Genomic DNA, 13,247 nt, shown 5'->3' with positions numbered 1-13,247 from the left:
ACCGGTGCCCCATCAGGCACCTACGTTGGCAAATCACAAGTATGGAACCAGAATAAGCTGGGTGACCTCTTCTCGGAGCCACCTGCAGACAGCAGTCCTAACTTCTTGGCTGCCCAGTCCACAGGGTGAGTGAGGGGAGAGTTGCCATGCCTGGTGTCCCAAGAGGGACTCCCTGACTACCTCGAAGCAGAAGGAACTTTCGGAAACCCTTCTTTCCAAGCTGACTATTCCCATTCACCACACTGGTGGCAGAGACTTTACAAGAATGAGGTGAAACATTCCCTTCTGCCCCATGATCAGCAGCCAGCTCTTGCGGTCACACTGGACTGTGCACACACCATAGGAAAGAGTTGTCCAACAAGCCAGGACCCTATCTGGCATGGAGGGCAGGTGTGAAACCGACACTGGGTTTCCATCCTCCGAGAGGCCTCTCCCTTTCCGAGCATGGGCTGACGTGGCTGTTCTTATTCTTGTAATGCGTCTTGTTTATCCCTCAAAACAGTGCTGCCCGACAGAACTTTCCACAAGGATGGAAATGTTCTGTATCTGCGTTGTCCAAAACAGCAGCCACTAGCCTCATGTGGCTACTGAGTACTGGTGGCTAGTGCAACTGACTGACTGAACTTTTATTTTAATTTGAATTAATTTAAATTTAGATAGCCAACTCCAGAACCTAAGCTCCAAGAGGGCAAGAGTCTTTTTTGTCTTGTTCTCCACCGTTTGCTCAGCACCTAGAACAGTGCCTGGTACTCAACCACAAGCTCACTTAAAAAAAACTGTTGTGAGAAGAATGAATAAATTCTTGCACCTCCCCCTGGCAAAGCAGAAGAAACTATTCCTGCCTCCTTGTCCCCTCACTGCCTTACAGATGTCGATTCTTAGAGCTGTCACATTCCTACCCTCCCCTCGCCCTAAACTGCAGGAAAACTCTGAGAGGGGAGCCTGCGCTGTTCGTGCCCCAGGACCTAGCATGGAGTTCGTGTGCAGTAAGTGCTGACGTGGGGCCAAAGCCTCACAGCACGGGGTGGGGAAGAAAGGACCCACAGGAATTCTGCTGGTGGTCCTCCAAACCAACAGAGATGGAGCGACCCTCCGCTTTTTCTGCTGAGGGACACCTAAGCATTAAAAAAAAAAAAAAATCAACAAAGGCCTCTTACTGGATCCAAAGACACAGCTGAAGAGTGCTGTCACCACCGCTATTTATTTGTAAACTAGGCTTGGCTCCCCCACTAGCCAGGGGGAGTGGAAAAGAATCTGAGCGTGAGAATATGAAACCGACCCCCCACCTACGTGCCCTCTTTGAGACTCCACCACACCCAGAGCTCTGACCTTCATTTCCACGGTTAAACGGCCATCGCTTTCCTGTGGGCCTAGAAGACCCACCCAACCGGACTTCATTTAAGGCGACCTGATTAGACATAAGAGCCCATCTTTCTTGCAGACTCGGGGCTTGGAATTTTCAAGAAGCCTGTAACTCACATCTCTCCTGGCTCACAGACGACAGCATTTCAAGCTGTTAGTCCTGGAGCCACAGTAATTGTAGCTGGGGGAAAAATCATAACATTACCCAGAATATTCTTAGTGGAAGGGGCACTCAGAACACATTTAAGAGCTTAAATGGAAGCCATTTGAAAAAAGACAGATGGACAGGAACGCTTAGATTTCAAAAGTCAGGGCTTTCATTTCCCTCAGAGAATGCTTTTTGTTTCAGCTAACAGGTTTCAAACAGTGCTGCTGGCAACGGCCACGCCATAAGGATCTTATTTAAGCAAACGATCAAACACAGTTAGGATGGAAATGTGTCGAGAAACTCAGAAGACCTTGAAGTTTTACAGTGAGAAGGGGAAAGGAAAGAAAATCTTGTGCCTGGACACCCTGGGCTCCTCTTTGGCTAAGGGCCCCTGGGAACGTGGGCAGAGCTGGCAGGGACCTAGAGGGGCTGCAGGTACCCAGTCCCCGGAAAGCCCAGCCTTGGCCTGGATGTGGAAATGATCCCAGCCTTCCACAGGCTGCTGGGGAACGGCTGCCTCACACAGCAAGCTGGAGTTTTCAGGTGGAAAAAAGAATTATAACAACAATGTTGAATAAGCAAGACCCAGCTCACAGATCACCTCTTCCAGAAAGCCTTCTCTGACCCCTGGGCCTGGTGAGGCTGCTTGTCCTTCAGCGATATGCCTCCTGGTCTGTCAGACCACTCAACACCCTCATGGATCACTCTCCCACTGAGGACTAGGCCTGGACCTATGCCCACAACCGGAACAGCGACTGGCCCTTCAAGGCTGAATCTGATCTACCTCAGGGCTGTCTCACCAGGTCTACACTGGGGACTCCCACATCTGGATCGCCATCTCTACCCAGACCTGGCTCCTGAAACTCCAGACTATCCATAGCCTACCTGACATCTCCACTTCCATCTGATGGACACCTCAAGCTTAAAATGCCCCCATATCAGCCCCTCTCTGAGTCTTCCTCACCTCAACAGTGACCCACCTTCCAGCTGCTCAGGCTCCAAGCTTTGCAACCCCTCTTCGCCCTACTCGTTCTTCCACACCCCATCCACCCACAAACACAGCTGGCTCTGCTTTTAAAACTTACTCAAATCCAACTGCTTCTCACCATCTCTACTCGAGTCTCTGGCCTGGATTAGGCCAGAATATATTCTTTACCTAACTTCCATTTAAAGCTAACTTTACCTAGCTTCTATTTAAAGGGACATGATTATAAAACACTTGTCTACTCTCTTCAAAAAGTCAGTACTAATTAAATCTTTGTAATTTACACCAAATTTTGTGCTATTCAGTACTTCAAATGTGTTATTTCTCTTAACCCCCAATAACTCTGTGCTACGTCCTATGACCCTCACTCTGGCCTTCAAGGCCCTATGCGATCTGCCCCTGGCACACCTCTTACCTCGAGGCCCACCCTCACTGCCCTCACTGCGTTCTCCCACTCTGGCCTCCCTGCAGGGCTCAACCCTGACCAGCTCATCTCCACCTGGGGCCCTTACACCCAAAAGTTCTTCTCCCAGACCTGTGTGTGACTGACCTTTCCATCCTAAAGTCTCATTTCAGACACTACCACTAACGGAAGGGTCTCTCCTGTCTATCCATCCACCTCTCCCTCCCCTTGTCCTCTTTTCTTTTATTTATTCACTTTCCACAATCTATATTATTTATGCATCTGCTTACTCCCTGGCCTCCTCACTAGGATACAAGCTCTACAGAAGAGGGACTGAGAAGAGCGCCTGGCATACACAGTACACGCCTATAGAGGTGTTATTGAGCACTCCGTTCAAAGAATGAACACTATTACTTTCATTTTACACATGAGAAAACTAGACCAGAGGGAATAATTTGTCCAATCCCTGTTGCTAGAGGGGGCAGTGGTGGTTTGGAGCCAAGGCAGGCTGACTCCAGATATTTTTTCCTGCTTCCATTTTTCAGACCCCACCTCCTCCTCCAAAAGAGCATGAGGCTGAAGCTTTAAGGCTCTGTGGCTTTTTCTAAAGCAGACTAGCGCTCCTCCACCATTCTCCAAGGCACAGACTACAGCAATCCATCACAGAAAGACTAGACTGGTTTAGGGATTCCCAATCTTTTTTAATAGGCAGAACTCCTAGATACCCTTAAAAATTTAGCTCAGACATCATCTGCCTCTCTAAGTCCTCCTAGAGGCAACCCCAGCCTCGTCTATGCTACTCTCAAATCATGAATAAGGTTGGCACTGGCTGCATGGATCACATCATACAGTAATCAGCTGCTGGGTACGTCTCCTGTTCTAGACCAGTGATCACCTGCTGCAGAGACTAATGTCAACTGAGTTATTTACAGCCCACAGCATGGTGATGAGAAAAGAAAGGAGAGTTGCATATTTGTATGACAGAGCTTCATTCAGATGTCCCTTAACCACACAGGACCTCCTTGTGCTCAGGATCCCCATCACGTACACACCCTGCACTGTGCCCTTGGCAGGACTTACTGCAATTATAATGAAACGCTGATTATTTTGTAACAACATCCCTCACCCATTAGACTGTAAGCTGCCCCAGGGCAGGGGCCTCTTGTTCACTGCTGAATCTCCAATGCTTACTAAAGGCACTCCACAAACACCTACTGGTTGATTGGATGGAAGCAAGGCAAGGAGGGAGAGAAGGAGGAAGGACTAGCTGAAGGACAAAAGGAAAGAAGACTGACAGGGTGTCAGACTGTCAAAGTTCAGTGGTCCTCATGCTGCTGGCAGGCGGTAATGATGGGCCCGGGGTGTGGCCTGGCAGGGCTGCTGCGTTCTTGGGGTGGGAGCTCACCTATAGGAGTCCCCATCTCTGTTGTAGTCACACAAAAGGTAATCCTTTCCCACCACCTTGTCTCTGGCGATTTTCAGTGGCTGGTCAACAGAAGACAGGAGATCTTCACATAGACTGGGGACCTGGCAGAAAGAAAAGGCAGAAACAGGGGTTAAAATAATACATCAAATCCAGGTTGGCTAACGTGACGGCAGCCATGTCCTGGTCAGCACATTTAACACCTGGCCCTTGGTACCCTGCCAGAATTATGTGCCTGTTCTTTTCTTTTCCACATGTCTGACACCAACTGTGTCCCTCTATAAAGAAACCTGTTCTTGAATTACAGTGGAGCGTGACTTCCAACACAGCCTTCCTTCCAAATCTGCGTGCAGCTTTAATTACCTGCTCGCCAGGGTGGTCTAGGACACGTAAGTACGTATATGCTTGGTATTGGTCTCTGGTGGGCAGAGCACAAGCTGAAGGCCTGAGAAGAAGGTAAACATCTTAAATACACAGGAATCCAAAGAACTCTGAGAAGAATAACCCATCCGCGCCAGAGAACTCCCACAGGCTCCCATGCTGGGCGGAGTTTCCAATACTTTCCAGGCCCCTGGCCAAGCATTACCAGGTTGGCTCATAGTCGACCCTACCTGCTACAAAGGTAGCCTGCCCCCAGCTCCCCACCACGCCATGCTCCAGCTGGCTCATCTCAGGTTGGCAGGCCTGGAGCCACCTCACTGAGAGGGAGGGCCCCGTGGTCCAGGGTAGGCAGGGCTGAATCCCAGAGCAAATGCTGCTTAATTTGACACACGGCCCTGCAACTAACCAGGCCGCTGGCCTCCTCCTCCCAACTCAAACATCAATTTCCACCAAAATATTCCAGGAAGGGATGGCAGTGCTTTCAGAAATGGATTCCTTCAGGCTTGAGTCACTTCCATGCTATATTCTCAGTGTGCTGACTTACTCATTTCACGGGCCTGGGTTTATGGAGGCCCCACCATATCGTTTACCAGGCAAGTGGCTGCCAACTGCACCAATAACCCCTCCAAATGGAAAAGTTAAGCCACGTAGCAAAGACACCCAGAAGAGCAGCTGAGCACAGGGGCTGACAGCTGCGGCCGTTCCAGAAGCCCCTTCCCACCACCAGGAAGACAGGGACAGGCAACACTGCCACCCCAGAGATCACCCAGCCTCCGTGGGCTTCTCAAGGCCTCTCTGCTGACCCCCAGGGTATTCCAGAACTCAGCCTGTAAGGCACTGTCTGGCACAGCTGTAGGACGCTGCCCTGTCTGGTAGCTCACAGCAGTTCCGGCCTCAGTGGAATGTTCTCGTACACGGAGCAGCATCAGTCATCAGGGCCCCCAGGAGACACACGCACCATGAACCCCCGCATACAACCTGCTTATTTTCAGAATTTCTTCTCCACGCAACACCTGCATGTATATCTCCCTCTCCCAAACAAACAGACAAACAAAAATGGGGCTATTTTCAAAGTTAGTTTTGGTGATGGTAATATCAACCCCCCCATAGCATTTCCAAGCGTCCGCCATGTGTCACGCACTATGCTAGGCCCTTCATACGTGGCATATTGTCTGCCTGAAAGCTCACACTCATCCTGTGAAGTAGGCATGCATTATCCCCATTTTACAGTTTAAAGAACTGAGGCCCAGAGTCATGAATTGCCCAAGGCCCACACAAGAAGCAAGCAGAAAAGATAGAAATCTCCTCTGCCGATAACTCTGGTTTTACAGACAGCTAAGAGGAAGGACAGTGCAAGGCAAAGGCACACTCTAGTGGCAGATAACCCCCTCCATGCCCATCCCCGCCCAGCTACGGATGGCCACGGAGCCTGGAAGAATGTCCTGGCCGAGGCAAGGAAGATTTCAACGGCTTCCACCTCGGCAGCTGGGATTTAGAAGTGGTCTTGCTTTCCTGCTGTTGGCCCAGTGAAACGCCCTGAGCATTTCCATACCTGCCCATCACGTCACCCCTTCCCGAGGCGCCATCATTTATTCTGTTGGGCCTTGACTTTTGCCTAGAACTCCATTCTAACTGGTTGGGGCCCTGACAGTATTGCCCCAGTTTATCCCGGATTATGGTAGACACTAAGCAAATAGGCTCTGAAATAAGACATCCTCGACTACTGTCCTCACGGCCTTGGGCAAGTCGTTCTACTTCTCTACTAAGACTCGATTCCTCACCTGCAAAGTGGGGATGATAAAAAAGGAACTCACTGTGGCTTTGGGGATCACATGCGATAACGCATTCAGTACTCAGTCCAGCACCCAGCACAGGGCAATGTGTGCACGTCAGTAACTGACACACTGCAACCCCCACTCTCCTGCTTGGCTCTCAGCGTCATCCGCTGGCTGTTGTTCTTAGACCGCAACGCCAGCCTAGACCCCACCTGAATTCACTCTACTGCTCCAGTCACCAGAGAAAACAGACCCTCGAGGACCCAGTTCTTCTTAACCCCAGTTCCACCTGGATTCCCCATTCTCACCAGTCACGTTGCCTGTAGCTAAGTCCTCCAACACAAGAAAGCTTACAAGATAATGGGATTTGGTATAAAATAGGCTTGACTTCACTACTATCTAAAGGTTAATCCACAGATCAAAAGTATTTCAATAATTTCTTCCCAGCACTTATACTACCTGAAGTGATTCTATAATTTATTTGCTGTCCGTCTCCCCTCATAGAATGTAGATTTTATCAGGGGAGGGACTTCAACCTGGTTCACTGCTGCATCCCAGTGCCTATGGCAGCACCTGACACACAGCAAGTGCTCAAGATATTTGGGAGGGAGGGAAGGAGGAGTTTTACAGCATGGAGCCTCCCAAACACCCATCAGCTCTATTTTTAAATTAATAAATTGGTGTGCAGTAACAATTTTTACCAAGAGTTTGTTGCCAAAAACTAAATTTTGATGGACACCAAGGACCAATTTCACTTGTGGTTCCAACCAGGCATTCTCAAATATGAACAAACATGACGTGGTGGAAAAACATCAGACAAAGAGAACGGGAGTTTTAGTTAAAGTCCTGGCATTTATATTTATCTATGACCCTGAGCAGCATGGCAAAGATGACAAGACTGAGAACTAAGAGACCCGGGTTCTAGCTTCTGCTCTGCTATCAACTGGCCACGCAACTGGGCTCTGCCCAAGGCTGGCCATTTGTGAGACATGGTAGGTGAGCAGCATCAGAGACTGACTAGGCTGTGATAAGAGTCTCACTGCTCCAGTGAAAATACTTCAGGTAAAGAAAGACTATAATCAAAATGACATTAAGTTCTTCATATGGATCACTGTAGTCATCCTTTATTTGGAGGATGCCTTTTGGGGGAGGAGTTAAGATGTCCTTAATTTTATGAAATGATATGTTTATTTTGTTTTTGTTTTAAAGGTTGGCAACCCAATGACCTATTCCTCCTCCTCTTTTTTTTTTTTTTTCTTTTTTATGTTTCTGACCTGTGGAATCAAAAAACACGGCAGCCACTGGTCTAGAAAATGGGATCCAGCCCTCCCCGCCCATCGAAGTAGATCAGGGTCCTTTCAAGGTAAAGGACTGGAAGTGACTCCACTTCTCCACTTTGTGACTCGCATCCTTCAAAGCCCAAAGCTGACTCAGGCAACAGTGCAAGGGGTTGGCCTGTGGCACCGGCCATCAACAATAGCCACTCTTATCGCCTGCCCAGCCTACGTTTCCTATTCTTGGTCACCAAGCTCTTCATCCCATGTATTGGGCAAGGCTGACCTCTACTCCACCACCGCCCATGGGCAGTCAGAGGGCCTCAGCCCCTGGCCTATTCAGGTATGGAGACCTCTCTTAATTTTCTCTAGGGGTTATGGCGAGATGGATGGCTCATCTTCTCTCTGCCAGGGAAGCTGGGATGCGGGAGGCTCCTGGGCTGCAGCAGGCATCAGGAGAGCACCTGCCTGAGCCTCTGGGCAATGCAGAGCTACGGTGATATTATCTGAGCTCCTAGACCCAGTCACCCTTAAAGATCTGTGCCTGAGCTTTTCAAAGTCCTTGGCCAGGGACTGACCAACCTCAGAACAACACACATCTAAACCGTCACTCAAAAAATTATGGCAGTGCACAGAAAAACACAGAACTCACGAATGGCGTATGGTTTGTCCTACCATGAAAAGCACCTGGGATGTGATATGGCCAACTTCACCCAAGTAGGTACAATTTTCGCCTTTTGGATAAACTCTCAAGTTGGGCCATATTTTTGTATTCTATTTCCTTCTATCATCCTGTTTCTTTCATCAAAGATAAAATGCCCTGAAAGTATAATCTAATTGTCGTTGTGGAGAACGAGCAGTGTGCCCTACATGGCATGCCCAGAGATCTGTACCAGAGCAGCTAGCTGCTCAAGGGTGCATTAGTCATGATCTGGCACCACCTACCAGTCCGTCTTACTCCCATCCCATCCCACCCCTCTACGTCCTCCTGAACCCTCTCAAACAACCACGCTGTCCTATTCACTGCTCCCTGAACATGCAAGTTTGCACATTCATTCTTTCACTTAAAAACTTACCCATTTACGGATAAAACATAGGATGGGCCAGTTGAATTTTAATTTCAGATAGACGATAAATCTCAAATACACGGGACACATACTTTTATTTGCTAACCTAGCAACCTATCCCCATTCCTCTCTTAAATCCTGCCATTCTTCAGGGCCCAGCCCAAATTCTGACTTCTTTATCAAGATGCCAAATTCTTTGGTATTCCTGCAGTAACACTGATGTCAACTGAATCCCAAATGCTTCGGAGATAGTTGTTCTAATATTGCCATCAGCTATCATTTTATTCCTTCCTTGCTACTGAACATTCTTCCTCGAGTGTTGACTCTGCATCTGCAGAGGCAGGGCCCAGTCCCCAGACCCAGCCCAGGGACACGCACACTGTGGTGGGTGCTCCCGTACGTTTGTTGACTTCTGTGTCATATTATAGACCCAGAATAAAGGCAGTTTATCTCAGTAATCTAGTCAATTAGTTAAGGACTCCCTCCCTACACTCAACTCCAACTCTACTCCCACCCCCACCTCTTAGTCATGTCAAATGCTTAGAATAGTGGAAGAAATCACATTAAGTCTCACGGATCATGAGTTTGCAGAGCAATTTAAATGAAAGAACAGGGGCCAACCCGGTGGCACAAGCGGTTAAGTGCATGCGCTCTGCTGCTGCGGCCCGGGGTTCACCGGTTCGGATCCCAGGCACGCACCGACGCACCGCTTGGCAAGCCATGCTGTGGCGGTGTCCCATATAAAGTGGAGGAAGATGGGCACAGATGTTAGCCCAAGGCGAGTCTTCCTCAGCAAAAAATAAATAAATTGGCAGATGTTAGCACAGGGCTGATCTCCTCACAAATAAATGAATGAATGAATGAATGAATGAATGAATGAAAGGACAGGTCCAAACAAAGCCAAGAGTTCACTTTGGGGTGTGTGTGTCATCTGCTCTGCTGCCTCCAAAGCCAAGGAGGGCCCCTGGTAAGAACACGTGGTTGGTGCCAACACTAGAGGGCCGGATGCCTTCTGTCCAAAATGCCCATCTCAGCTGCTTAAGAGCCTCTGTAAGGAATGTTCAGATAACACCAAAGGTGTCAGCTCAGTCCAGGCTGTTGGGGGGATTTAAACTTAATTCCAAGCGACTTGGAATAATAAACAACGCTGCACTGGCCAGGACAGTGTTCCCGTCATAGTTCCAGTGGTGAGGTTCAGGGCTCCACCAATTTCTCCACTGCCACAAATTCCTTAGTCCCAGAACCCAGGCAGCAGGAACCACCATGCCCGTCACCACTGATACCCGCACCTAGCTCAGCAGTGCCCAGGAGGCCAGTGAAAAGACAGGGTGAAAGGAAATAAAGCAAACTCCGGCAGGAAGAAAAAAAAAAAAAAACCCAGAAAGTAAAGGAAAGGCTAGGATGCCACGAACAACTGCCTCAGGTGACACCTTAATAATAATGAGGGTAACGAGGAGGAGGACGTAACTGCCAACGCCTGGTAGTGTGCGCCAGGCACTGTACTATAGAAACTCTACCGGCATCACCTCCTTTAATCCTCACAACAGCCCTAGATGTAGGTACGGTTACCATCTCCATTTTAAAGAAGGGGAAAGCAGGGCCTTAGAGAAATAAATTGCCCGAAATCACAGAGCTACAAGCCAGTGCCTGAGAAAGGACACAGGAGATACAGTATAGCAAGGTGAAAAAAAATTACACCCACTCTTGCTGTTGCCCCAAACCAAATACTTTTCTACTATCTAACCCAACAGCTGATCACATGAAAAGAGATACAAATCAGAAGCTTCCGGCCACAAGTGAGGTTTGTGTTTGTGCCGCCATATGGTTCTACTTTGTCTCTTCCCCTTCTCCATTAGTTATTAATGTTGAAAAAAATTCTTCAACCAGAAAAAGAAACTTGAGATGAACCCTTAAAAAAAGCACAAAAGCCAGACCAGTTCAGTTCCACGGATAATCTAATCCACGGCGCCTTTGTCTTTAAGGAGTGCACCCTGGTACCTCAGTTTTTTTTTTAAATGGCCAAATGAACACATTCCGTCTTTTGATCTACCCGTTGGCTGAGAGCCTGCCACTAGAGAGATAAGAATCGAAAACAGGCCCTGTTCACCAGGTCGCACACTCAGATGAGTAATGTTGGTGAAACCATGGCTGGGCAGAGTCCTGGCCGTCCCCCTCTGCCCCCCCACCCCCCGAGTTAGAACAGCCCCACTCTCCGACAGACAGCAAAGGATCAGGACACTGGAGCTCCCTCCCGGTGGCCAGCAGAGGTCTCTGCTTACAATCTGTTCCTTTTATTTTTTCCAAGGCCCCACACTTTCCCTTTTTTTCCCTAATAAAAATAAAAAAGAAAATAGAGTGTTTTTAGCGACACACACACTAGTGTCAGAAACACAAGCTACAGTACAGCATTCTGGAAAACTCCAACCTGGAAATCAAACACAAGTTCAAATCCCTGGTCTGCCACTTCCTGGCTGAGTGTAACCATCCTAAATCCCAGAACTGGGAGCTACAACACTGTCCTCAAAGAGAAATTCATTTCCCTCAATAAATGCTGAATGCCCACACTATCTGAGGAGGATTCAGTGGCAGACAAGATGGACATATGTGGCCCTGCTCCCATGAAGCACGCTCCAGCCACCGGAAACAGTCAAGGCACAGGAGCCATCCCAAGCGGCAAGGGCTTCGTGAAGCAAACCTGATGGAGACAGAACAGTGGGACTGTGGGGATCCAGTGGTCTAGGAGGTAACACGGAGATGACACATGAAGGAAGGAAAGGAGTGGCACTGGAAAGGGAGGGAAGAGCCGGCACAAAGGCCCCCGAGGGGACTGCAAGGAAGAGAGGGGCACCAGTGTGGCTGGAGTGGGACCGGGGCAGGCGGGGCAGTACCTGTGGGCCCCTCTAAGTGTTTTTATTTATTTATAATAGGTAATACATTCACACAGGTCAAAATTCAAAAAGATACAAGAGCACATGCAAGGGATAGCCTCCCTCCCACCTCATCCATGCCTCCCAATGAGGGGCTTGGAGGCTGGAGGATCCCTAGCTCCCAGGTGTAAAGAAGGATGCACTTGAGGACCAGCCCGTCCATCTACGTGGGCGCGGGCAGCCTCCACAGCCTAGTGGAAATGAGAGACGCCCCCCACCCCTTATCACCGCCCAGTGTGGAGGAAGCACAAGTCCTCTGCCAAGTTCCCCGGTAGCAGCTTTGTTACAAGGACCTTAGTTTGTCATAAGAGACACTGTGGGCCATGGAAGCATAGTTTTCACATGAACCAATCTTGGAGTTTTCGAGCAATTTTACCTAATGCCTCTCTGAGTGTGGCTGCCCCACTGTTAGGAGACAGCACTTCAAGCCTGCAACCTCACCCTGTCCTGTAAGTCCCACTCAGAGTGTTAAGCTTATTTTGGATGGGAAGCAGCTGATGTTCCAAGAGACTCGGCAATAGCATACCTGAATGAGCCGAAGAGGAGCCCAGGGGCCCCCACGAACCTCCAGGGAGCCTTGCTCATCCTGGGAGGCATCAAAACACGTCAGCACAGGATAAAAATCACACAAGCCAATGTTATCAAGCACCTGCTCCGAGCCGAAACTGGTGCCCTGCATGACCCCACGACCTGGTCAACTGTCATCTGAGGCAGGACTGGCGGCACCCTCCGCACCGCGTGGATGAGGAAACCCAAGCGCGGGAAGCTGCCTGTCCAGCTCACACAGCCAGCGGGAGGTGCAGGGGAACTGGAATCTAAATTCGGAATTCTGATCCAGCTCTTCCAAAGCAGGGGACCTGCCAGGCCAACAAGGTGAGGAGCTCCCACACCCTCCAGTTGGGCCAGAGGAAAGGGGGCGAGAAGGGAAGTGAATCGGGGAGAAATACGGGTCTGTGTGGATCGAAGCCTCCTTCCAGGCAGTGGCCAGAGCAGACACAGGGAGCCAGCGCCCAGGAAGGGGCTGCACTGCGGGGCTCCCCTGCCGCTCCGCCCACCCAGCCCTCCCACACGCACTGCAGCCACTCCCGACTGCGGGCAGGGGCTCTGCACAGACCCCGCTCAGAGCCTGGCACCTGCTGAACCAGAGGCCTCTCGGCCCTCCACCCCAACACCACACACAGGAGTGCCGGCCCACCCTCCAATTTCAGACCTAGTCTCTCTTCTAATTCAGCTATCACTCGACTCTGAGAATATTCTTTAAGTATAGACTGTACTCTTCATTTGAAGACTGTAAATTGTAAGATGTACTATTAATGAGAACACCGCTAAATGTACATGTTAAGCGTAAGAAGCAATTTCTCAATTTCAGAAACATTAAAATGAGAGTGAACCGTGCACCTTCGATTCGCGACGCCGGTACGTGAAGTCCACCAGCAGACTGAACGCTCACTCCCAGCAGGCACACGACCGTTGGCTGGGGTTACAGTCACTTAGGGTCCCAC

General features: G+C 49.5%; 1 protein-coding gene across 1 annotated transcript in view; it reads right to left on the bottom strand.

Annotated features, from left to right (window-relative positions):
- Positions 1-13,247, bottom strand: part of CAPZB (capping actin protein of muscle Z-line subunit beta) — a 141,564-nt gene that overhangs the window by 37,965 nt on the left and 90,352 nt on the right. The window contains exon 3 of the mRNA XM_004425651.3: positions 4,304-4,425. Within this exon, the coding sequence (XP_004425708.1) occupies positions 4,304-4,425 (122 nt within the window). The remainder of the gene's footprint in view (positions 1-4,303; positions 4,426-13,247) is intronic.

The sequence above is a fragment of the Ceratotherium simum genome, chromosome 22 (genome assembly GCF_057802395.1).
Source record: "Ceratotherium simum simum isolate JZ-2026a chromosome 22, ASM5780239v1, whole genome shotgun sequence".
Taxonomy (NCBI): domain Eukaryota; kingdom Metazoa; phylum Chordata; class Mammalia; order Perissodactyla; family Rhinocerotidae; genus Ceratotherium; species Ceratotherium simum.
Note: the sequence above shows the minus strand (reverse complement) of the source record. Positions and strands in the feature narration are given on the sequence as shown.